Source organism: Thermobia domestica, chromosome 4 (assembly GCF_964235325.1).
Source record: "Thermobia domestica chromosome 4, izTheDome1.hap1.1, whole genome shotgun sequence".
NCBI lineage: Eukaryota > Metazoa > Arthropoda > Insecta > Zygentoma > Lepismatidae > Thermobia > Thermobia domestica.
In genome coordinates, this window is record NC_137457.1 from 241,086,765 (window position 1) to 241,113,977 (window position 27,213).

Here is a 27,213-nt window from a genome sequence, read left to right on the forward strand (position 1 = left end):
CGTTTCCGCCACCGTCTGATTGGCTACTTTCGTTTCCGCCATGATTGTTGGCACAAAACACTGCGATCTTATTGGGCGGAGTGGGCAAAGTAGGGGTGGCGAAGCTGTGACGTATGGCTTCAAGATTTTGTTGTAAGGGCAGATCCTTTATTTTATAACGTCCTTGGATAATTCAGTTCATGTAATAATGTACCTAAGTGTAAATTACTATGATATTTGAGGCTTAATTTAAGTATAAGTAAGTGCCGTTTGCTTATTTGTGGTATTGTATCACGCAAATAATATGCTGCTTTAAAAATAAGCCTACTGCATATTATTTTTCTTTCATATAGATACAGTACATTTAGAAACTTGATTTTAGAAAAAATGCATACATTTGGATATGTCGAATTTGGGATAATTCGAACTTCTGCCGTGACCTTTTAGACTTTCAATGAAAAAAGACCCTACTATATAAATTCCCTCAAATTTAACATGTTGATGTAATAACTCTAGTAATTGATATAATAAAATATAATTTGTACAAAAACAACAACAATAATAATAATAATAATAATTATTATTATTATTATTATTATTATTATTATTATTATTATTATTATTATTATTATTATTATTATTATTATTTTATAAATACGAAACTATTATCAACAGTTCATTAATAGTAATCATTTGATAAAGTACTGTATTTTGGATCTCATATTTGTAACGGTGCGACTTATGTGTTATTCCGAATTGTATTTTGTTATTACAGTATTTTGTATATTCCCGTTGTTATGTCATATCTTTGTTCTTTATCATGTTAATTTGTGTTCTTTTGGTAAATTGGTGTCCCAAGATGGCGGACTCTATTTTAAGCTCAATAGCTAATTATCCTTTTTTATTATCAGTAAAATTCTTTCTTCTTCTTCTTTAAGGGAAAATAATATATAATGCAATTACATCTAATAGTTTGGAAAGAATAATCTTTTTAGCTGAAGAAAAATACTATAAAATTTAGTTATTTATGTGATTAGATAGCTTTACAGCTACAGAACAGATCTTGGATGAAATATTAATACACTTTCTTAGCGATTTTAGCTTGTAATTATGTTTTGATGAAAGGAATGTTTGAGACAACCATGTAAGTGAGCCAATCTTGTCCGGTCGCTTTGTAAGTGCTAGAAAGTTCATTGTGTCAGAATAGCGAAAATAATTCATATCTTAAATTCTGGTCATATAATTCTTTATTACCTAAAGATGCATTTTCAGTGGCATAACTAAAGGCTCGGGGGCATCGCCGGGGCTATTATTTACGCCTCTTTGCATTTTTTGTTGCTGTTTTCTGTCTGTTGCTGCTGTTCTGTACATGCATCTTATGTTTGTAATGTCATCCTGTGTAGTGAATTTACTCCCGTACCTGGCATAATGGGCTGATCTTCTATAATGGGAACCTGGGGAAAGCTTGTATAATCGTAAATTAAAACGTTAAATGTCTGAAAGTATCTTGCTAAAGAAATAGGGGCATGTTTAGCAGAAGAGGTCCAGTGCTACGTAAAAATACAAAATTTACAGGAGAAATGGATGCTCCAAGTACTTAGATCTGACATAACATAATCAAATCTAACCTAATCTAAACTAACCTAAGCTAACCTGAACTAGCATAAACTAACCTAATATAGAAATAAGCGAAATTCTATAATTATTTTGGAAAATTATGTTGGATCCCTGCACTAACATAAACTAATCTAGTGTGAACAGAAATTACCGAAATTGTAATATTTTATAGAAAAAAATTGTCGGGGCCCTTCTGCTAAACATATGCCAAGAAATGAGGTTGTCAGAGAGTATATTGTTAACCTAATGAAGTTAATATAGTAATTTCAATATGATAATTATGTCAAGTTACACATATCACCCAGTTTACAGAATTTGAGGGTTGTTCAAGAAATTGAGGAACCGACAGGTTTTATGGTAGACGTACTAAGTTGGAAGATTGTCAAATAGACAGAATTTGAAAATGTAAAATGCTTCATCCTATCTTCCTCATGTTATAAAGAGGGTATTATTGGTTAATCATAAACATTTCTAACTCATTGCTAGTCAACGACCTTTCGGCTGCCTTTATGTGTAAAATCTCAGCGTGATGATATGGTCCTACACACAAAAATCACCTTAACACAGTAGAAACGTACGACCTTATAACAGGTTGGCGTTTATCCTTCCATGATATTGTAAATTTACCTTAATAAGGAAATAGGTAGATTGATTTTCCACTCAGAAGTTTGGTTTTCTCTCACAACCTTTTTTATTATATAACTTTTTTATTATATGTAAGTGTGATTTTAAAACTAATTTGCATTAAATAGGTGTTTTCAGGCTCACGCAGCTAAGGGAAGGATTTCTACAAAGCTTTAGTCAAGCTAAGTAGAAGTGGTTTAGGAATATTTAGTGTTCTAGGCAAGTAAAGAGAAGTTGGTATCCCGCCAAATTTCAGGGAAGTTAGGCGAGCAGGAGACCACAGAGCTCTAGGCAAGCTAGGTGTTTGTAGTTAAGATCTTCTAGAGCTCTAAGCAAGCTAAGAAAGTGTTTGAGGTTTTACAAAGCTCTAGGCAAGCTACGAGGAAGAGACCTCAGAGCTTTAGGCAAGCTAAGAGGCTTGGGTTAGGTTAAATCTTTTGGAGCTCCAAACGAGCTAAGAGAGGGCATTTGACCAGCCAAAACTAGTTTTGATTGAAAAGTTATATGGTGTTTTATACCCTCTTTTGAACAGCGGTGACGCTAGTGTTTTTAGTTTTGTTACATGACTTGATGATTTTTGACATGGGGATTTTTGTTGTTTGCTTTTTGTAGTAGCTATAGTAAAAAGCACGTGAGTTTGCTTATAAATACAAGTATGTGTTGGTGTTTACAAACATATGTGTAGAATATTACAGTGTTGTTGCCATTAAATGCCGCTAGATGTCTCACAAAACGGTGACCGTTTTCTTGACATCTTCTGTAAGGAAAATGGCGCCTTATAAATTGGCAACTTCTGACAACAGCATTTCTATACGATGAAGAGCTTACCTTGAAGGGTAACTGCTAGAAGAAGTAATTCAAAGAACAAAGCTAAAGCACAAAGCAAGGATGACATGCAAGTGCGTTATAAGATATTTTTGTTGGGAGGGATCAAACTTTTGGGGGATACAATACTACAACACACTACGTCTACGTATATAGTATTGAACCGGTGTTATTCTACTGTAGGGGTAAATGATAAAAGTAGATTGTTAGTATAAAAAAGAAGAAGTAGGCCTTTATAGATGAAGTATAAGATAAAATCTTTAGGTTATATCGATCATTTCTCTGCTACATAAGGATAGTTTTATTTAAAAAGTAGACAAATATTTGTCGAGTTACGAAGTTTGGGGGATTCGGACGTGGTGAATCCCCTGTATGGGTGTGCTCCTGCAAGTAAAAGGTAAGAAATGACAAAATGAACATTAAGTAATATGCCTGTTGTGATGAATCAAAAGTGGAGGGTACAAGTGAATTATACAGAATTTGTAGGGGAGACCAGGGCACGTTTTCTATAGGGGCACGTTTTCCAACTGGCTTTAGTTCTGAAAGGATCTGGTAGATCTCTCCTGCGGGGGACTGGCTGAAGCAGCAATGCTTGGTACGCTATCTACGCAAGTTTCAGTTGAGTAGCTGTGTTGACGTAAGCAGGAGATATTGTGAAATCATTTTTTTCGAAAATGAGTAAAGTAGCAGGTCTGCATTAAAACTTAAAATAAATGTACTAGTGTTAAACGTACTGCTTTGACATTGCATGTACTAAAGATGGTGTTCTTCCTTTTACGTAATGATGTCTTTGTTTTGCAAATAACATACACCATTACTCATGGGCGGCGATTAGGGGGGGCAAAGGGGGGCAGTTGCCCCCCCCCCACTTTTTTGAAGCAACCCATTAATGTATATACCGTAGTTTCATTTGGAAATATAAAGTTTATGTATGTATTACTGTTTCATAAGAAAAATGGTGCTATGTAACATTTGTCGCTGCGTGAGTACGTATTGGTTGTCTTCCCGTGAAGTTAAGAAAGCTACAGGAATTGCGTTTTAAGTAAGACGGAAAACAACCCCAAAATTAACCTATCGGAGCACAACAATTCGAGAATACTTTCAATCCACAGGTATAAAAGCCAAACCTGCTAAATCCATTTTCAGTTTTGTCAGGAAACGAAGAAGTGATGTCCTTAGGTTTCAGAATTGTTTAACAATTTTCTTGTTTAGAGGCCCCTACTTAATACAAATGAGTGAAATCAACCATTAAACAAAAAAAGTTGTTCAACAATTCTGAAAACATGAGGGCGTCACTTTTTCTTCGTTCCCAGGCAAAATTCAAAAATGGATTTAGCAGGTTTTGCTTCTAGATTCCTTCTTACAAGGGCTCGATATGTTAGTCAGCCGCTTTGAAACTAATTGATAGAACATTTAGCAAAAACACGTATTTCACAAGTTATTCTTTAATTGCACAAAAATTGACAATTCCTAAAATGTCTTCTCTTCTTTCTAAAGTAAGGAATATTGATTAAAAAGAGTGTAATAAGAAACAACTTCTACCTTTTCCATTGTTTTGTAATGTAATATACGAGTGAAGTGGTGTGTGTTTAAGGGTGTAACTGTATATACAATTAAATTTAGTGAATTCAACATAATTATAGGTTTTAGGATTATTTTGTATAGCTGGAGTGTAGAGTGATTCTAAGTATTGTTGTCTTTTGATGTGTTCCAAGAAAGTGAAAACTGCACCTAGTGGCAAGGAACATGTTTCGGGAAACTGCAAAAGCAAATATTGCTTTAAGTGTCGTAGCATATGCTTTAGTATTTACTGTTTTTCATTTTCTAAGAGTAATAACGTGCATTTAATAGCATGTGTGGAACTAAAAATTAAGTTGTTCAATTATCCCCAGTTTCAGTATAGCATCTACAGAACAAGACTCCTTATTCATTACTATGATTAATATTATTATTTCTATTTATTTGGTTTTCAAATTTGTTATTAAATAATCTGATTACACAATTTTCCAGACAGAATTCTAAGATGTTCATGACCACGAATCAAATCTCCTCTTACATTTTCGTTATTTCAGAGTAAAGGTTTAGTACCTACTTGCGTTGATTTTGTCAATTTACTTAATAAAATATGAAATACGATATACAGTATTTTAACTTAAAAATATAGTATCCTATTAGTTATATAACCTTTCGTGAAACAAAGTGTTGGAAACAACCAGGAAAACTAAGATTGATATACAAATATTGAAATCATGTCTTGCCCCCCCCCCACTTTTAACGTCCAATCGCCGCCACTGCCATTACTCATCAAGGTTATGTTGAAGTTCAAAAATGGTGATGGGGCAGGTTTAGCAACAACATACGGGGCACATATTCCAATATTTTTCTGGTCTCAGTTTCTTTAATTTTAGTAGGACTATAACAAAAGCATGTAATGCCTACTGTGTAAAGAAATCTCCGAAATAACAACGTATGGTACAAAATACGTAGCCCGTGACCAGGCACGCAGCCAAGAGAAACGTAAAAAAGTTAATGTTATTCTATGCTGACATATTTTTTTCTTTTTCCTTTTTCTTTTCTTTTTTTTCTTCTTCTTTTTTTGCAAAAATGACGTCCGAACATCCCCATCGAAATATCGAAGCTGCTGTGACCCTAACCCTCCCCCTAAAAAATTACTGAATACGTCAGCGTTTCCCAACCGGTGTGCCGCGAGGAAATTGGAACAAAATTATTAATTCTATAGCAACCAAATTGCAAGACATAGGGAAAAATGTATATTTTTGTATTTCACTTTACTATGAATTTCTACCATGGAAAATATTACTGTAATTGCAACATATTATTCTACATCTATTACTGTGTAGCGACAGTATTTCGGCTCGTACACATTTCCACGGTTAGCTGCTATGTTACGCTTCAATTGAGAGTCATACTAACACCGAGAAATGGAAGCACTTGTACGGCACGGTCAAGTGAACGTTTATAGAACACTCATTCGCACGTGAATGACAGAACAACACTTTGTTCAACAGGTGTGTTTTGACTTCGACGCATCGCAAGCTCTGTGATTGTAATAATATGCTCCGGTTTTGGTTAAAACAGCAAAGTTAAAAGTACAATACATTTGCTTGTTCGTTCGTTACTTAGTGATCTTTGTTCTTAGTGAAAGGTGGATACAGCTTTCGAAAAAGAAAGCGTATTTTTAAAAAAATCTGAGTCCTATATTTCATTGCAATTGTTTTCTATTTTAAAATTAGAATAAAAATTAAGTATAATGAATTAGCATGGGGCAAAACCAGTGATCGAGCTTTCATCTCTGTGAGAAGGAGATCAGTAATCACATAAAAAAATTACCATGGTATTTTATATTTTGCAAATAATAATAATATCTATGAGTGTGCCGCGAGAATTCAAATTACACCCGTAGTGTGCCGCAAGTTGAAAAGGGTTGGGAAACGCTGGAATACGTGCTTGCCATTGACCACATAGTCTATTGTGTAAGAAACTTTAATTCGAGTGATGAAGATGACGAGATTGTTTATGCATTTATTGCTTTGAACTTTTCCCCAGCTCTCAGGCAAAGGAGAAGTGGGTGAGGTACACAAAATGCAACAACTGGGCACACGAAAACTGTACAAAGGGAGATGATGTATTCTTTTGTTCGCGTCCATTGTGATTCAGACAATGATGACTTTTGTTAACTTGTTGATTAGGCCTACCATAATCTCACTTCTCTATACTGTCCAAGCAATAAACAAAAGGTACATTTTCAGTAAAAGCAACGATTTATTACATGTGTTTTAGCATCTGAAGTAGTTGGAACACTTGCCCCTGTATAGTTTTAGTAGGTTGGCCAACTTGTCCCGCATACGGGGCACATTTTCCAACGTCATATGATCACACTTAACCATTGGTAGTGAAACTCAATATTCATTTTGTGAAAAATACCTGTTCCACTTCGTTCATAAAGGTATAAGGAAGAAAATGATATCCTGTTTACCTCTAAATAGGTTTCAGATAAAATACCGCACATTCAATTTTAAAAAAGTTGGCAAATATGCCCCGGTCTCCCCTACGTTGCCATTCCTGGTTTTACTTCGGTTGTGTAAATATTCCCAACGAGTTGTATCAAGAATTAAGAAAACTTTATGCTTTCTGGATCTGTGTGTTGAGAAGAAATGTACAGGAAATGACAATTCGAAAAATTCTGATACGACAGTAGATAACCAGTTGAATGAGGAAGATGGTACACAAAAGGATACACAAATCAATACGAATGAAGTTGAAAATACTGCACCGAAAGTAGAGGGGAGTTTGGTTAAACTCAGGAATCAAAATCAACTCAACTCGAAACTTGCCGAACTCTGAGTTTAAAATGCAATAATCAGAAAACATGAATATTGTTGTTTGCGACATTTATGGGTAACTTTGGAAAACATTTCACCACCAACAGACACTAGTCTCATGTGACAACAGATGCGCTAAGGGTGCCTATAATTTAATCACAGCTGTGAATAACTTACCAGCTAAACGTAGAAAAAAGTTGTAACGAACATGTGTCACCGGAACAGTTTGTAATTTGAGATTATCGGGGGACATTTTGAACATCTTTTGCAAAGATAATGTTTATAAATATAACATGAGACCGTTGTAGTTAAAATTAAATTAAAATGAAAATGAATTAAATTAAATTCGTGCATGATGTCTTGTATTTGTGTCATCAATTCATGCAAATTTCTTGTTTAAATTTTGGTCTGGAGTAAAGTAAATATTTGTGGTAACTCTTCCAGGAAAGAAGTGAAAATAAGCAATGTTGACGAAATTGATATTGTGACTCTTAGGAACTACAAAAGAGATGCACAAGGCCAAGATTTGGAGAAAATTAACCCTACACCCAAGAATGAAGCTCAACAACACATCGCAGATGTCAGTATCAACGTACAGGATTCTTCGATCGTGATAGCTGTTATAACTGCAACGATATTAGTCATACAAACCTTATCATTGATTTGTTTACTCTGGTATCAATTTTGTCACCAGAGATGGCATTTCATCGTGACACTTGCCTGCATTATGCCTGTGCACTTTTCTATGATGATATGCATTCCCGGAAGGTAAGTTTTGTTTTATTTTCATAAAGTAGATTTTAAATAATTAGTTGATCTTTTGAAACCTTAGTAAAGACCAAGAGGATATTTTGATACTGTTTCTTACAAGAGCTAATAAAGTAGACTTCTTGTAAAGCTTACGTTATTTCAATTATCTCAGGTAATAAGAAAGCTTTCCTCTCTTAAAGATCAAGGGCCTTATGCAGAGTCGTTGTGACGTGTGATTAGTCTCATACTAATGAGTTCGATTAACATACGTTTCATGCAGTAGTCAGGTCTTTAGTATGACGCTAATCATACGTCAAAACGACTCTGCATAAGGCGGCAAGTTTTTTACCTGTGTGATGCGTCGTGACATTTGAAGAAGCTGCTATAATTCGTTGACTATATTCCTGTCAGCCAGTGGCGTACACAGAATTTCATCGAGAGAGAGTCCAAGCACCCAACCTCATAACTTTTTCAGGACATTCGCGATTCTTGCTTACCTATCTTAGTATGGTAAATGTTTACTTTTTGAACTTATAGTCGAAAGCGGGGTTAAACCACTGAAAGGCTTTCGTTTGCGTATACCACTGCTGACAACTCTGGCAATCGTGTTACCACTTGGCGCAACAGCATAATTTGCGGGCCTGAGCCGCTCCACGCCATCTGTTAACGAGTGGTGGAAATATGTCTAGCCTATAGTATCCGCGCTGAGTCGTGATGCTTGACCTAGATCTACCGATTTCACCACCCAATAGAACGCGAGGGTGTGCTCTGGTCGTCAACCCCCACCCATCACATTTTGTCAGTGTCGTCTCTCGCGCTACGCGGAAAAAATCTCCCGAGAGTACAGTGTTGTCGGATTGGCGCCAAATTCCGTTTTGTTAATTGTTTTTTGTTGCATTATATTCGCATTGTAACTATTCGTGTTTTTGTTACCGTTTTAGAATAATTGTTGCTGTTGTTATTGTTGTGCAGTGTTATTATTGGTATTTTTAAATGTTTTTTAAATACTCTTTTACATTGTCTTCAAAATTTGGCAACATTGTTGGCTAATTTCAGCTGTTTGACGTTTCCCCAAGTGTGCGCTTGGGAAGCGGCTCCACGAATTGTACCGAAGTTTTCCGATGTATCAGAGCTCAAGCAATGATTGGTTTAGAGCCCAAGCTTCACGACTCGGCGCGAGTACTATAGCGACGAACTTGTGGTCAGCGCGTCGCGTCGTCCTATCGCTAACCGGCGTATCGGGAGCTTCCTTCCTAGACCTAGTGGTAGTCACGTTTCCTATTCACGTAACTCCCCAGTTTGCCTCACGACGTTGGGTGGACGCCGAACACTGCGGAAGCACCGGCCGAGAATGAATCCAACGCTCTAGCAACTAGACTACGGTGCGCCCCTAACCATCTTAATACTCCAGGATTATTCTTTGAATTCGTACTTATTCCATATTTATTTATTTTTTTTCTGATATGGCGGAAAATGATATTTTCAGCACTTAAACACCAATAGTTTTGTAAGTGTTTCCGCTTCTGGAATAGGATCACTTAACTATAGACTACTATACACTAAACATAAAGTGGTTATCATATCTGGTCTTTAAAGTAACAATATCTCCATAACCAATGACATTGAACTAGAGGTTATGAAGTGTTCACTAATTCGACTGCTACGGAAATTTTGGTGCAATATTGGTAAGTATAAAATTTCCATGTCTTGTAATTAGTGGTGTAGTCTTATTACTTGCCTGCGCTCCTTTATACCCAAATTCAATTCTGAATCCTTCGTCCTGATGTAGTAAGATTCATAACTTATTCATAAGATTCATAATAAGCGAGGAAGATCTGAACAAAGTGTTTGTTTGGTGTTATGTTTGGAATTTCTTAGCTGTCTAGATAATCCTAAGACCGTTTGGTTTTTGTTCTTAAAGTCTAATATCTTTCTTGATTATAAATTGTCAGAGATATCAATATTTCACTTTTGTTATTCATATATAAGTTTGGTCGCGTCATGTCATAAATATCACAGTTTACTTTTTTTTACCCACTTCGTAACTTTTATATTCTGTTAGGAATTTTTCCATATTTTTGATATTTTGGAGGCTACTTAAATATCGAAAAAGAGGTCCATTTTTCAACTTTTTTTTTTTTGTTGTCTTTTACATTTTTATTTTTCTTGGAATTTCTGTCCTTTTCGTAAATAGCCAGCACTTTTTAGTTCCACTTATCTAACCTAACAAGTGTTTACTGCTGTCAAATTGGAGACCAGTGCTCAAGATATTTTCTTCCAGCACACCAGAAAAAAATGGAATAATCGTCAGTTCAAGTACTAATCCTTAGGTAATCACATGCTCGTCAAAATTGACAAAGTCAACGAAGTATTGCAGCTTCTACAAACGCCACGATACACCACTCAGGTAAACAAACTTTGATTTTTAATAGAAACAGTGCGTTGAATTATATACTTTAATGCAGCGTTTTCCAATCCATCTAATGCCTTGGCCCCTATAGCAAGCGCTGATTCTACGCGGCCCCCTGTGAAATCAAAAGGAATTTATTAAAATATATTTTAGAAATCATAAAAATACAGTGACAAATTACAATTTTACAACACTAAATGTACCATTTATCACAATACAATACTGATATTACAGGAGGTATTCGGAGAAAGACGATCATGCCAGTTAGGCTTAAATTTAACACTCACCTATGTTGTGGGTGATGCTGTTTTCCAGATATCAACATTCGTATACGTTTTTCATGTGTACAAGATGAGAAATGTCGTCTTGCACAAATGTGTAGTGGCAAATAGCAGGAGATGTCTTGCAGCCCTTTTGAGAATTTTTAGGATAACCAACCTTAAATTGTAACCTAAATTCCAGTAGCAGAAACAAAAAGAACAGCTTTTTAAACGTCGAGTCACGAGACAGCTCCCTCCCTTTCTCTCTCTTTATATATATATATATATATATATATATATATATATATATATATATATATATATATATATATATATATATATATATATATATATATTACTGCTTGACAATTGCTAAGGAACAACTGATTTATACCACGTAGCATTCCCGGCAGCCGACCAATTATAGTCAAATGCAATGGAGAGGGCGTAGTTAAGCAGGACCTGCTATGTGTATAAAAGGCAGTGCACGGAAACTCTGTATTCAGTCGAAAGTGCATACAGTGAGATGTTTGACTTAAATAGCGCCGTAGGTGGTGGAACTCAGTTCTGTGAAGTTCAGAATTCTGTGGTGGGGCAATAATTAAGTGCAAAATGGCTTCAAGACAGCACTTGAGCGCGCACGATCGTGGAAGTGCAGTTGGATGGCTGGAGGCTGGTCAAAATGTCCCTACTGTGACGACAGCAATGGGAGTGTCAAAAAGTGTCATCTCGCTATTGAAAAAGCCCACAGAAGGTGGACATGGGATGCGAGAACACGTCGGTGGTCGTCGAAGAAAGACCACACCTCAAGGCGATCGATATGTATCCGTAGGGGTAAAAAGGAACAGACAGCGCTCTTCGTGTCAGAGAGCTGCAGACCTTGCAACCACTACCAGTACACATATCTGTCAGAACCATTTCGCGGCGCTTAAATTACGTTGGTTTATATGCACGGAAGCCTATTAAGTGCATCCCACTTCAACCACGCCATCGTCGCGAACGATTACAGTGGTGTCAGGAACATGTTGGGTAAGACCAGCATCAGTTGTGGAAAGTGATGATCTCTGATGAATCTCGTTTCACTCTAGCAAGTGATTTTGGCGGGAGTTAGTGTGGAGAGAGCGGGGAACACGTTATGCACAACAGAATGTTCATGAACGTGATCGCTATGGCCAGGGCGTGATGGTGTGAGCAGGCATTATACACAAAAGCAGAACACCACTTCACATCTTTGAGCGAGGTAGCGTGACATCGCAGCGGTATGGCAGAGAAATTCTTCTGAATCATGTTCGTCGTTTTCGGGGTGCGGTAGGTTCGGACTTTTTGCTTATGGACGGCAATGCACACCCACAGGACCACTGAAGTGTCGGACAACCTTGCACGTGAAGATATTATACGTATGCAATGACCTGCTTACTCTCCGGACATTAATCCTGGATACCTGGGATCCTGACATGCCTGGGATGTCCTTGATAGACGTGTTTCTCAACGAACTCCTGCTCCCCGAACTATGCAACAAACGACAAACGTGTTGCGAGAGGAATGGGACAATATCCCCTATGTTAGTGGACAGTATGAAGAACAGATGCAGAATGTGCATTAGTGTCCGAGAAGGTCACACGTCTTCCTGAAATACTCATATCTGTATCCTTCTGGCGGGAAGACCCATTTTACGTGGCTGTTTGGACATGCTCCAAAGACTACCTTTTTCTTTTCTTCGTTTTCTTCTTTTTCCATGTGGCGCAATTTGTACCATGTTCCATTAGAATAATAGCACACTGTCTCTACTAAATATGTACTGCGTTGCATTTCTTTCCTCAATGTATATTCTGAATTATTCCGTAAAATGGCACTGTTCCTTAGCATTTGTCAAACAGTGTATATACTATATACAGGGTGTTTTAAAAGTCCCCTGATGTAGGGTAACTCTGTTATTATCAGAGTTAGAACAAAATGTAAGAGGGAAAATCGTCTCCAAACATGATGTTTTCAATCTAAAGTGAAGAATTATTATTATTTTTTTAATCGGACGAGCAGTTTCGGCTGTACACTCTTTATGCGCCCAATGTTAAATGAAAATGCATCGTTACCATTTACCTGGACCCACAACAATAGTGAATGAAGTAACTGTCTTTTACACTAACGTGTCGATGGCCAGCCCGCATTTTCGCAAACAATAACTTCATTCACTTATGTTGTGGGTCCAGGTAAATGGCAACGTTGCATTTTTATTTAACATCAGGGAACTTTTAAGACACCCTATATATATATATTCTTTTCGACAGAAGGAAGTCCATATTCCGAGTCTAGAAAGCCAGTGTACATCTGATTTATTTATTTATTTATTTTCAAAACAAATTTAGAGACGTAATTGAGACGCCAATGATCTCAAATGTTCTATCATACTCTCACAAGGTGAATTACAGAAGTGTCACTCACCGATTGGAATGAAACTTTGCATAGTTGTAGAACATCGAGAAATAATCGAAACGTATTTTTTAGTTTGGCAATGGTGCGGGTTTAAGGGTAGAAATAACCCCCTGAAAAGTAGGGGTGGTCTTCAAGCATAGACAGAAAACAATCACTTAATGTAGAAGAAAACATACTTCCAGGGGGCTTTTAGAACAGCTGATGCAGAATCAAAATTACAAAATTCAAAATGGCGGATCGAATATGACGATTACAATTACAAAATGTCTTCTGGTTTGAAATGTTCTGTAGTTAGGCAAGAACAACCATAGTTAGCAGGGATTACTGCGAGAAGCTTGCAGACCGATTTGAAACCCCTTTCTGTACGTATTTTTTTAACGGAATGCTTGATTAAAGCGCGTCCCTGCGCCTCTCACTATTAGGGGTGCTTATTTAAAGTGAGTCTTCTCGCGCTCCCTTTCGGAGGTGCTTATTGAAGGTGAGTTCCCTCGCCTCTCATTATGGTCCAAAACAACCTCTTTAAATCTGAAAATGTCCTTGTGAAAACATCAAATTAGGGAAAATGGTCTTGTGAGATCATGGTTTCAAAATGGTTTTCTCCCAGCGTCTAATACGAAGTCCGTTTTGTTACTCGACTCGTCAAGTAGTCAAAATTCATCAAGTTTTGAACCTATTTTACGAACGAAAGAGTACCTCAATATAGAAACTATTCCTGCAGGAACCACGGGAGCATTCAGCCTCTTGATGTGTTCTTCAGGCTGTGGAAAAACTTCTTGGGACATTTTACTGACATTGTCCTCTACAACTATAACATAAATTTATATCTCCATAATAATATAATTAAGATCCAATCACTGATTCATAGTCAGTTTTCTTATTCCAGATTTGCAAATCTTATTAGGTATACGCGATACAAAAGCGATTATTTGGAAGAAAAGCCACCTGTGTTTGAAAATCCTGTCTCCATTTTGTTTCAAAGATTCTGTAGCTTTTTGCGATTTATTTAGTTATTTCCATAATAAGTGTGCGTGGTGTAAATGATGTTTATGCATCACACACTTTTTTTTTTTTTTTTTTTTTTGCGGAATATCATTACTGTAAAACGTTATCCGGAAAAATTCATAATTATAACAATTGAGGATATATGAGATTTTGACGTAGTGAGAGGCGAGAGGTCTCACTTTAAATATGCACCCCGAATAGTGAGAGACGAAGGGACTCACTTTCAGTAAGCACCCCGAATAGTAAGAGACGAGGGAAGAGTATATAATCACCATTAATAGTGAGAGGTGCAGAGACGCACTTTAATCAAGCATGCCGTTAAAATAAGTACAGAAAAGAGTTTCAAATCGGTCTACAACCTTCTAGCAGTAACCCTTGCTAACTATGGTTGTTCTTGCCTAACTACAGAACATTTCAAACCAGAAGACATTTTGTAATTGTAATCACCATATTGAATCCGCCATTTTGAATTTTGCAATTTAACGTGAGATTCTACATCAGCTGTTCTAAAAGCCCCCTGGCAATATGTTTTCTTCTACATTAAATGATTTTTTTCCGTCTATGCTTGGATACCACCCCCTACCGGTCGAAGGGTGGTTTCTACCCTTAAACCCGCACCATTGCCGAAATAAAAAAATACGTGTCGATTATTTCTCGATGTTCTACAAGTTTGCAAAGTTTCATTCAAATCGGTGAGTGACGCTTCCGTAAGTCTCCTTGTCAGTAAGATCACCAAAAAGGGATTGTTCACTGAAATCAATGAAATCACTCAGTATTTAAAAGGAATCGTATTTTCATTTCTCCGAGAGATTACATCAGAAATTTAACTTTTTGATTTTTGCTTCTATTCTGTATTGCACAGAAAGCTCGGTGACATACTGAAGGCTCGAGATACAAGTATTCAAATTGTTAAAAATGTCCGCCAAATAAGCAAGAAACGAGAGCCATGTGAAATCTTTAAATTGCAACAATTCTGAGTGTAATAATAAGTATTTTTGACAACTTTACATTTCATTACAAAAGCAGAAAATAACAGGCTGTTAAGAGGACGGGTCTTAATAAAATTAATCTTAATGTATTATTTCTTCTGTTAATTTATTATTATTTCAATTATTACAGCAAAACCTGATACACTTAGAAAATAGCATGAATATATTTGGTGTTGTTCCTGTTAATTTAGACAATCTTCTTAACCAGCGAAGTTGTTAATTTTCTATGTGAATGATTGAAAATATGTTCTTGGTACCATGGATTGAATATAGCTTTTTCACGATGGTCCCAAACACATTCTGCTACCACACACACAGTTCATCAACCAATACCATTCTGGACTACCGATATTTTTTTTCGTACTAGGTTTCAAGAAAACATTTTCTTCCATTTTATTGGTTAAAGGGCATCTCCACCCAATGCATTGTTGACTCTCTACTTTCTTGATCGGTGAGTGCCAGGGTCGATATGTGTATGTAGAGAACCAGTAGGCTCTGTAGGTCACGAATACGTTGGTTTCGATGTTGTAAATTGAAGTGTGTTCGAACAGGTGTTGAAACCCGATCGACGGTCCCCGACAGTGTTATAGTCATTTCTCGGGTCACCATGTGCCACTGGAGAGGCTTTCAGCGGAGATCCTTGGATCTATCCTCATCTCCTGGCTCTGCTGCGCAATACTATCCGCATATTACCCACGAAACAGAGTTCCAGCAGGATCCTCACAAGAAATGACGAGAATCAGCCCAATAGCACGAATTGTTTACTTGTAGGAGCGCTATCTCCGGTAACCGTCGGAGAATGTGAGTATAGGGAGAACGGGTTGTTCCAGTGCCAGAGCTCAAAACGGTCAGACACTGTTGTTTACTCTCGGTTATTTCGAGTCATGCGTCAGCTGAGCTTGGTTTGGTTCCAGTTGAAACCGATTCTCTGGCTTGGTTGTGATACCCAGCAGGTCCGTAGCTAAGAGTGTGTTATGGAGAAGACACAGTTCAATTTTTTCCCTGACACACACACACATATAAACCAAGTTCATCTAACGCATAGGTCAAAATAGCCAAGAGCGATCAACAGTGTCTGGCTGTTTTGGGCCGTAGCACTAGAACAACTTCAAATGCGACATCGGTGTTTCCATATTCGGAAACTAGCGTGTGTACACATTCTCCCCATATTCATGTTGCCCGAGAGGCCTGTCGATCACCGGGAATATGCGCCTCCACCTTAAAGAATCCGTGCTTCTGGGCCGCTTCTCGTCACTTCTTAGTGAGGATCCTGCTGGATCTCTGTGGATCTCTGTGGTTTCGTGGATAATATGCGACATAGAATTACGCATCAGAGTCAGGAGATGAGGATTGACCAATATATCTCCACTGAAAGCCTCTTCAGTGGCACACGATGATCCCAGAAGTGATTACAGCACTTTCGGCATCATCGGTGTTTTTTTCGACTCCTGTTCGAACACATCTCACTTTGCGACCTTGAGACCAACGTATTCGTGACCTACAGAGTCTACTGGTTCTCTACATACCCATATCGCCCTGGTACTCACGAGTCAAGAAAGTAGGGCATTACTGGAGATGCTCTTTCACATGCTAGAGAATGAACATGCTTTGATTTGAAGGTATGTATTCATTAATCAACTTTATATTGTTTCTTTTAACCCTTTAGAGATGGTTATTTCAAATCAGTCTTTCTTCATCGACGAAAAAAAAGAAATCAAAAACTAAGCATTTTCAAAGTGAATTTTTATTATCTTGCAACACATAGAATGATTTATTTGACAAAAAAAAAAAAAAAAACAGACGAGACTTATAAACCACACCTGCCCTATACGTGCAGATTGTGTGTTTATATACCACACTAGTCTTCTCGGTCCAGATATTGTGTTTATATACTATGCCCGTTCTCTCCGTCCAAATGTTGTGTTTATACACTACATCCAGCGTCTAGATGTTGTGTTTATACACCAGAGGTGGAGTGGGTCAGTGGGTCAAGTGGGTCAAGTTTTCTGGGTGGGTCAGTGGGTCGTGCGTCAACATCATGTGATCCACTGTGACCCACCACCCACCGTGACCCACTGCGACCCACCACCCACTATGACCCACTACGATCCACCGACTCAGTATGATCTACCAACCCTCTCTGCTCACTGCATTGTAGATAGTATCTTCTGAAGACTGGTAAATTTGTCTTCGTTTTACTTCCAAGAACTTCATTTCCCTTCCTTTTCCACTTGTTTCTGTCTATTTACCTGAGGTGAGTATATCTAACCAAGTGAAAAAAGAACTTCAGGCACTTTTCGATATTGATATTTTTAATTGTAATAATAGCAATAGGAGTTACACTACTACTTGGCTTTCGAGATCTGTGAGTTTTTAGAGGAGCTAACTACTGGAAAAAATATATTTTTGAATCACTATAATATATAAATTATTATATAAAAATTGAATGTAACTATGTGTGCCTGATCTTCACGGTCAAATTGCAAAGTCAAATGAAATTACTTTTGGTATATAGTTAGGCCTTAATCCAAACTGGGATGTTATATTGCTTTCATTATAATGCATAATATCCTAAGGAGGTAGAAAGGATCCGAATTTTTGCGAAAAAAAAATGAGTATCTCGCAAGCCTTTAAACTTACGGAGCTGAAATTCAGTGTATTAACTCTTTATTGAAAACAAACAGAATTTGTCCTAGCATTTTTTAAAATTCTCCTTTATGTGGGGGGGGGGCTTTCTATACATGGAAAATTGGTAGTGAGTTGGTTTGTAAATATGATCGAAAACAATCGATGTTATTTAAGAAAAAAAAAATAGAAACAAAAAATACAGTGATTGGCTTCATATATCAATTGCTTTCTACTATAATAATTGCTGAAGCTTGTGTTTATTATATGGAGCGCTTACACCACAGGGCAATTAACCCAAAAACTTGTGACTAAAATAGGCATAAAATTTGTACTCTAAGCTTAATTGCACGGAAATTTTAAGTTTGGATTGTAGGCATAATTATATGGAAAATTTTACACGTTTTTCCCTTTACGTTGGTCTACTTACCTTGATTTGGAACTTTCAAATATCATCCTTTTTTCCACTGAAAACTATTGATAATTCAACAAGGAAATAATTATACTATGATAATTTAATTTTAATTCATCGTAATTTGGCTCATGGCAAACAGTAGTGTGGTAATTGAAGGGGAAGCAGGGAAATTCCCATTCACCTCTGAATACTTTCCAGGAACCTCGTTCCCTTTCGCTTTCTAGACGGAGGAGGGAACTTGATAATGGCATCAAACCTTCATGTGTAATTACAAAAATTAAATTTATAAACAAATAAGAAATCATCAGTTTATCAGGCTTTAACTGATAATTTATTCACAAGATTCACTATCGAAGGCGTGGTAGATGAAGTTTCTGTTCTCCATGATTCGACATTGCCAACTGACATGGTCGATATGGAAAAGATGTATGGTGATAGAGAGATGATACTTCTTTCTGAGTGTTTCAAAACTGACTAAGAAAAATCGTTATCAGACTTAAGTCTAACAAGCAGATTGTCGATGAGGAGTTGCAGAAATCGGATAGTAGAAGTATTATAAATTTCCACGACAGAGTGCGAACGGGGATTTCCCCTTATGAATTTACAGATGACTGATATTAGAAATAGACTAAGTGCTCAAACATTGTCTAACTTGTTCATCAATGTTAATGGCCCACCGCTAGACAAGCTCAAAGTAGACGAGCTAGTTATTTCTTGGATGAAGGATGGACATCATTCCACTGCGGATGATTTACCACGAAAAAGTTACCAACAGGAAATAAACCCGATTTCAGATTTGTTTTAAGGTGGAAAATTACGAGTTATAGAAAATGTATACTTATATTACTAATGGCTTATTTGTGTTATTCAACTTTGTACCTATTTTTTAGTAAGTCTCTTCTTTGCTTTAGATACACTACTTTGAATAAATACTCATAATAATTGCAATTATGTATATTTGTAACTTAAATTTAACGTGGTCTTTTACTGATTACACAAATTACAATTATGAGCATACTTTATGAAGATGCTCTCACATAGGGTACCCGAACACCATTATACACTATGAAAAACTAATTTTTCAAGTCTTTTGTGAGAAAAATACTGTGAACTGAGAAACCATAACCTTTTCCATATTGTACAGGGGTATTTTCCTGCAAATAGAAGTTTCTTTTGGAATGCCTTGAGAAATTAACACTTGCAAGAATACTCTCTTAGTACAAGTATATTTTAGGCACAAACTAATTTCCCCCACCTTGAACTGTTTCAATTTCCTCACTGACAAACACTTTACCATTTTATATCATAAAGGTCAGATCCACCGTTATTGTAACAGAGTGGTGCTTGAGCGATTGACTAGAAATTCAAACTTCGATTAATGACAATTTCACAGTCTTGTTTTATTACAAGTGTAAACTCTCTAGTCAGTACAGAAGAGGCCGTGGATCGTGTTCAGAGTTGATCTCGATGGATTTTGGTGAGTCAGAATAGGTCACAGTGGATGAGAGTGGTTCATGGTGGGTGGTGGGTCAGAGTGGGTCACCGTAGGTGGTGGGTCACGGTGGTGGTGGGTCACAGTGGTTCACGGTGGGTGGCGGGTTATGGCGGGTGGTGGGTCAGAGTGGGTGGTGGGTCAGTGGGTCGTGGGTCAAGTTTTCACTGACCCACGCCAACTCTATTATACGCTACACCGTCCAAATGTTCTGTTTATAAACTACACCCGTTCTCTCTCTGGAGATGTGTTTATACACTACATCCGCCCAGATGTTCTGTTTGTAAACTACATCAGTTCCCTCCATCCAGATACCGTGTTTATACACTACATTCGTCCACATATTCTGTTTATAAATCACACTACTCCTATATATCCAGATGTTGTGTTTGTACACTACATCCGTCCAGATGTTCTGTTTATAAACCACACCCTTCCTCTCCCTCCAGATATTCTGTTTATACCCATGTATACCACGCCTGTCTTCAACGGAACAATCGTCTGTGCGTTTATATGCGAAATGATTAATAGTTATTCATGAATGATTAGTTATTTCTAAGTATAATTATTAGCATTTTTTCTATTGAATTTTCACTTATTGTTTGTTTTCTAGCTTCTGATTCAAGTACTTAGCACAGCGTTTCCCAACCGGTGTGCCGTGAATAGGCCGCTGGTGTGCCGCGAGGAAATCAAAACAAAATTATTAATTCTATAACAATCAAATTGCAAAACGTAGGGGAAAATGTATATTTGCATTGCACATTACTATGAATCTAAAATTTTAAGTTTCATGCCGCGTTACTTTTCTGTACATTTCTGATGTTGAAAAAAGTATTTGTTATTGTTATGACCATTATTGCTTCTTTATTATTGCAGACTATTTCGTAACTTGAAAATTTAAAATATCATTTAATCCTTTCGACAAATTACCTACATTTGTGATTTAAAAGTAAAAGAGATTTGTTTGTTCGTTCGTTATTTAATGATCTTCCTTCTTAGTAAAAGTTTGGATACAGTTTTCGAAAAAGAAAGCGTATTTTTAAAAACCTGAGTCAATATTTCATTGCAATTGTTTTCTGTTTTTTAAATTAGAATGGAAAATAAGCATTGTGATTTACCACGGAGAAAAACCAGTGATCGAGCTTTCTTCTCTGGGCAAAGGAAATCAGTAATCAATGAAACAAAGACAGAAATGAAAAATGTCTTTATTGAAGCGGGCGAGGTTCAGCCATGGCTGCTCTACCACCTAACCCTACCTCTAACCACCTAGTCAAGAAAAAAATACCATTGTTTTTTATATTTACAAATATATATAAGTGTGCCGCGAGAATCCATGTTACACCCGTAGTGTGCCGCAAGTTGAAAAAGGTTGGGAAACGCTGACTTAGCATAATCAACAGGTAGCAACTTCTTGAGAAGTTGATTTGACAAACTGAAAGATTACAATATATTTTACTGATGTTAAACTCAACATGTGAGTAATTACCACTTGTATGTGTTAATGCTTTCTACCTAATTTGCCAATGCAAATTCCGAACATAAGTTATAAGAAGTTTTGAAATAGAAACAAACTCAAATATACAATCAAATCATAGGCATGCAAAACTTTATTAAAATTATAAATACGTTATTTATATTTTACCTTCTTCGAAACTAACGTTAAAATAAAACACAAGCACGCTATTTATTATCTAAATTGCACATTTTAATTTCCAGGAGAGGTATAACATCTAGTATAAGTGCATGTAATATCCTTGCTCCAATTGTAATATTTCGCTCTGTGTTTGTCCTGGCTGGTTTGGACCCTCTTGTAAGGTAAAAATCAATCTTATTTCCAACTTTTATATTGCTATAAGATTTAACTTATCTTTAATTTTTCAAAATATTGCAGAAAATAAATTAATATTAATTTATTCCTTAATTTGCAATTTGTTTTTCTAGATAGTATGAATATGAAAGATAATTATTTAAAAATATTACTTGCTGATGAGAATGTTTATATATATAGGGAACAGTGATGTTTTACAAATATAGACGAGACAAACAAGTTTATTTACAGTCCATTTCATACAACTTTGTCCTTTGTGACAGTTGCTTTTCTGTTTTTTTTTTTTTCCTTGTTCTGTTTGATTATGCACGTGATCAGAAAAACTGTTTCTATAGCAACAGCACATTCAACCAATTATAGTGGATCATTTCTCTCGCTCTACAATGGTAAACATTCCATCCTTTCCGCACGTTGCCAATTTGAATATAAACAAATGCACTTGTTTTAGTCGAATGTCAACTTGAGTAGTGGACCTGGTGGTTATTGAGAGCAGTCTTTTTAGTTATCTTTTCTGTCATTTAATTTTATAAAACTGGGATTTACTTGCAGTGAATAATTTCGTGTTTCAATACCCAACACAGAATCTGGAAACACAGCATTGAGCATCACGTACGCGCAGTAAGCTGTCAGAAAGGACAAGTAGTATCAATTGCAATTATGCAAGGGTTGAAACTTAAATAGTGGCAACACTGCTCTGGAGACACTATGCAATGAAATATACTAGTGGCGCTGATAGTGCACGTTGTTGACATACCTATCTAACCTCCGAGCAAATAGACTCGCCCGTCGCACGTCACCGGCAGGCGCACAAGCGAGGGAAGCCCAGTCACTTGTGAGCGAGCGGTCTAACATAAAGGAACCCATCGTGGTGCAATTTTGCGCATGCCCAGGAGTTTCGTGGGCGAGCTCACGAATCGTCAGGCGTCGATCACTGTCCACTAACGCGGCAACAGCTTGCACTTCTTCTTCAGACACGCTAGGACGATCTGCCCGATGCATGTCTGCCACAGTTTGCCGACCTTCGTTGAAGGCTTTTACCCACCGTGCTACTGTTCTGTACTGCAATGCCGATTCCCCACACGCCTCTTGAAGCCCTTGATGACACTGTTGTGCTGTACGACCTCTGGCACATTCAATCTTGATCCAACTTCGTTGTTCCTGTTTCGAAAACATAGTGACACCTTTACGTTAAGCCGCTCGCTCACAAATGACTATGCTTCCCTCGCTTGTGCGCCTGCCGGTTACGTGCGACGGGCGAGTCTATTTGCTCGGAGGTTAGGTAGGTATGTCAACAATGTGCGCTATCAGCGCCACTAGTACATTTCATTGCATAGTGTCTTCACAGTAGTGTTGCCACTATTTAAGTTCCAACCCTCGTATATAGTCCCTTTCTAGCCAAAAGAGTAATGCGTGTGGTCTCAAGTTTCATTGCTGGTGAGTGTACTGGCCTTGAATAAAAATCTGAATTGTGGGTCGAACCCTAGTACTAGATCCAGTCTCATATAGTCCTATGCTGAAAAGATACTTTGAACTCCAATCAAGCAAATGAACCCATTAATAAAAGTAATAATAAAAAATTAGTAAATTTCTTGAATCATATGGATCTACACGTCTGTACTTCTACCATGACGCATGAAAATATAGCTCTTTCTGTATTGCTTCTGCATTCAGTATTCTATTGAAAAAAGGTGAAATCAGTTTATTCTTCTGTTGTCAAGCAGTTAAAATGAGTCTTGTACGAAGATTCACAAAATCGATGTTATAATAATATTTTAGGCAGAGTCATTTTAGAAAACATTTTTAAAAAATATTTTCTGTTTGCTGTACTTTAGTTCAATTAAAAAGGGATCTTACATTATTTACTAAAGAAGGCCAGAGAAAACTGGATAAAGGCTTGTGCAAGAAAATTGAGAAAAATATAGTCAAAGACAATACGGCACATAGAAAAATTAGAAAACAATTCGGCGATCGGAAAGAAACGCACAGACATTATCATAGACAAGGACGGAACAACGCTACTAGAAGAGGAGCAGATAACAAGAAGATGGAATGAATACATTGAAGAACTCTACAAAGGAGACAGAGTGAATGAAAAAAAGATAGAGAAGGAAGAAGTTGAGAAAATGAATTCGAACCATCAATTTTACAGTGCAAATTTCACAGTGCTTTGGAGAAAAAGCAACATGGTAAAGCCCCAGGAATAGACCAAATACCAACAAAAATGATTAAGAATCTCGGAATAGCAACAAAGAAGAAACTATTTAATCTTATTAATAAAATGTACAGCTCGGGAAAAATACCAAGAGACGTCGAGAAAAGCATATTGGTTGGTCCCTATCTCTAAAAGAAAAGGCGCACAGAAATGCAAAGAACACAGAACATTAAGTTTGCTTTCCCATGCATCAAAAATAGTATGCAAAATTATCGCACAACGAATGGAAGGGAAAATCGAAGAACGGCTATCGGAGGACCAGTTTGGATTCAGGAAAAAAAGAGGGAACAAGGGAAGCAATACTAACTATAAGTCTACGGCTGATCATGAAATAACACATCAAAATAAACAAACCAATTGTGATAGCATTCGTAGATATAGAAAAACTTTTGACAACGTAGATTGGAGTATCATATTCAGCAGTGGCGGATAATGTTAGTGTTGCAGCGTTGCGCAACGACCAAAGTATTTCAAGAATAAAAATATTATTGGCAATAGTAGTAAAGAACAGAAAAAAATACTTTCTAATACTCCCATATATACTTGAAATAACATATTTTTTTACTTCTGTAACTGTCCGTTTCGTTAATCCGTTTTAAAAAGCGAAAAATAATCCGTCACAGAGTCTCTAATTTATATTGTGTTGCAGCGAGCATTTAACGACCAGATTCCTTCAGCGCGGCAATTGGAGCAAATGTTAAGTCTCCTTTCCCCTATCTCAGAAGTTAAAGGGACTGGTCGTTGCAGTGCTTCTGCAACACAGCACGGTTTCCAGTGAACGAGAAGGTTTTTCGCGCTAAATAAGATTTCTGATTTTTTTTTCACTAGCAATTAACAAATGGAATTTGTTTTTATACAGTCATATTTTTTTTTAAATTACGGTACTTATACTGAAGCAAATCAATATAATAACAATTTTAAAAAGTGATAGCAGGATTACATAGTAAGAAAGAAAATATGTAGTAGAGCAGAAATCAAATGAAAGTAGATCCGCATTTACAAGTTAATTCTTAGCTTATATCGATAATGAAGGTTTCTTCTACAGTAATTTGTGAACCAAATATTAATAAGTCAATATGCAGAATCCCCCCTCTGTGGATAGTATTTTAGTATATGCATATTTATTTTATAAAATACGTATATTTTATACTCTTGATAAAACTGTATGATGGGGAACGCCACATTGAATTTGGGACTAGTTAGCAATGCTCAGAGGCATAGCCACGAGGTGGGTCCACCAGGTCCGGACCTCCCAAAAATTTCGAAACTTGACTGACATTTGTAGACTTTCCTAACAAACTATACTTGTTTAACAGGGAAATGATTGATGTACGCTAAATATTTTATTTTACGCCTCATCATGTACTCTTTCTTTTCTTATAGAAATAATCGTTCTATCATTTTTTCTAAAAATATAGGTGACAGTAATTAAAAATTACTTATCTTTTCGGGTACAGTATAAGACAAGTTCGTTATTACGTAGACGTATTGGACCTTCCTGAAATACTTTGGACCCCTCCCAGCTAACATGTTCCTATATCTGGCGGGTTTCAAGGTTGTTTTCCAGAACGTTGATAAACATTGTTTCGCCTCATGTGAAAGTATATTGTGTTCATCCTGCATTGCGTAACAACCAAGACGGATGATTTGGAATGTAGTTTTGTTTCTTTTACGCACATGTGTGTGTATGTGTATGTTGATATATGAATAGGGTTGCCAACTCTGTAAAATAAAATAAAAACGGCACTTCCTCAAAATTCTCTATGATAGGGTCTATAGTTCTCAGCGTGAAGTATCTCTGTTCGGACTTATCCATGGAAAGGAAATGTACTATCGTGAACAAAAGTGCATTAACACATATATTCTGTATGTCGTTAGAACATTCACTAATAAGCTTAATAGATACATTCTGCTATAAGTGAGAAACTGAAATTGATCAATCGGCATTGATCAATTTATTGTATTTACCAGTAACTACCATTTCTTTAAAATTATCGAAACAGATGAACAAAAGTATAATAATCTTTACGTGACAATTTTCGATTTGGAAAATGAAATTCACTCTTTAAACATATAGTCTCTACTTCAACTATAGGAAATCGCTTTAAGAAGTCCTTTTCCACTCTTAATAAATGTATAAAATTCCTTGAAAGTAAATTTCAAAATTTCCCTGATACAGTCCCTGACATCTCTCTAAAATTTTCTAAACAGGTGAACAAAATATATTAATCGTTGATAGATGGTGAAAGGTGACAGTTTTGAGTTTACAGAATGACAGCAACTTTTCAATATCTATACTTCGAACTAGATACAAATTTGAAAAAAAAAGTTATAAAGGGGCTAGTGAGAAGTTTATACCCATCACCGGTTTTAATCAAAATAACAGCAATTTTTCCGGCCAGGCCAATGAAAAGCCGGCCAGTTGACAGCCTATGTATGAATATGTAACATTTGCAATTCATATACCAGTATCTCTTTGGTATCAGCTGTTTGGTTATTAGTTATTAGATTTAATTTTATTGTGTGTGCTTTAATTCTGTACATAACCTACAAATTCTGAATGAATTGCATACCATGACTTCTATAAATAACTGACAAAAAAATTGCCCGGCTTTCAACCAAGGAAAAACTTACAATTAAGGCTTAGACAAAACAAGCAAAGTGCAATTCAGGAGAGTGTTGGAAAAAAAAGTTTAAATTTACAGGACATCTTATGGCAGTAATGTTGTATGCACTAGATATATTTCCACAATTTATTTTCAATTTTCCTAGATAAATTGTGAATAAAGCGTGTTCAATGTACATTTTTTTATAACATTAATCTCTGCTACGAACTCTCTTCAGTCTACACTGAAGAGGAATTCGGATCACTGAGTTTGCTAGAATGAATTGTTCACAATATTCCAGAAAAAATATTTAGTGAATCTACAAAGCTTTTGAAATTAATATTAATTGTACCTATGGCGTCAGTAAAAGAAGAAAAGTTTTTTTTTTTTCACATCAAAAAGAATTGACACTTTCAAGAAATTTAATGTGCCAAGAAAGGTTATCACCATTGGTTATGCTTTCCATTGAAAAAGACCTGACAATAAGAATACTGGAGTTCAATCAACATGTATTAGGCAGATTTGTTCCGATCAAAGAGAGAAGAATGAACTTACTAATTAATTAAGGTGATTAATCGGATTAAATGTTCTGCATTTTTTATTTTTTAAAAACAGAATTTTATTTAATTTAACATGTCACATAGCATTTGCATCTAAAGTTATGCTGATTAGTCAATGAGCCCACTTTATATCGTCTGTCTCCGATCGTTCGTACTGCAACACCCGAAACCACAATCCACCGGCCGCCACTGATATTCAGAGCGTTGAAGAATCTGAAAGTGGATTACAGAGACAGAAGAATAACA

The 27,213-nt window shown here is 36.5% G+C and overlaps 1 protein-coding gene across 1 annotated transcript in view; it reads left to right on the forward strand.

Moving 5' to 3' along the window:
- Nucleotides 1-919: 919 nt before the first annotated feature.
- LOC145683473 (uncharacterized) overlaps nucleotides 920-27,213 on the forward strand; it is a 55,530-nt gene continuing 29,236 nt past the window's right edge. Inside the window, exons 1-3 of the mRNA XM_081754803.1 lie at nucleotides 920-1,123; nucleotides 7,833-8,156; nucleotides 21,478-21,576. Coding sequence (XP_081610929.1) covers nucleotides 1,098-1,123; nucleotides 7,833-8,156; nucleotides 21,478-21,576 — 449 coding nt within the window. The 5' untranslated portion in view covers nucleotides 920-1,097. The remainder of the gene's footprint in view (nucleotides 1,124-7,832; nucleotides 8,157-21,477; nucleotides 21,577-27,213) is intronic.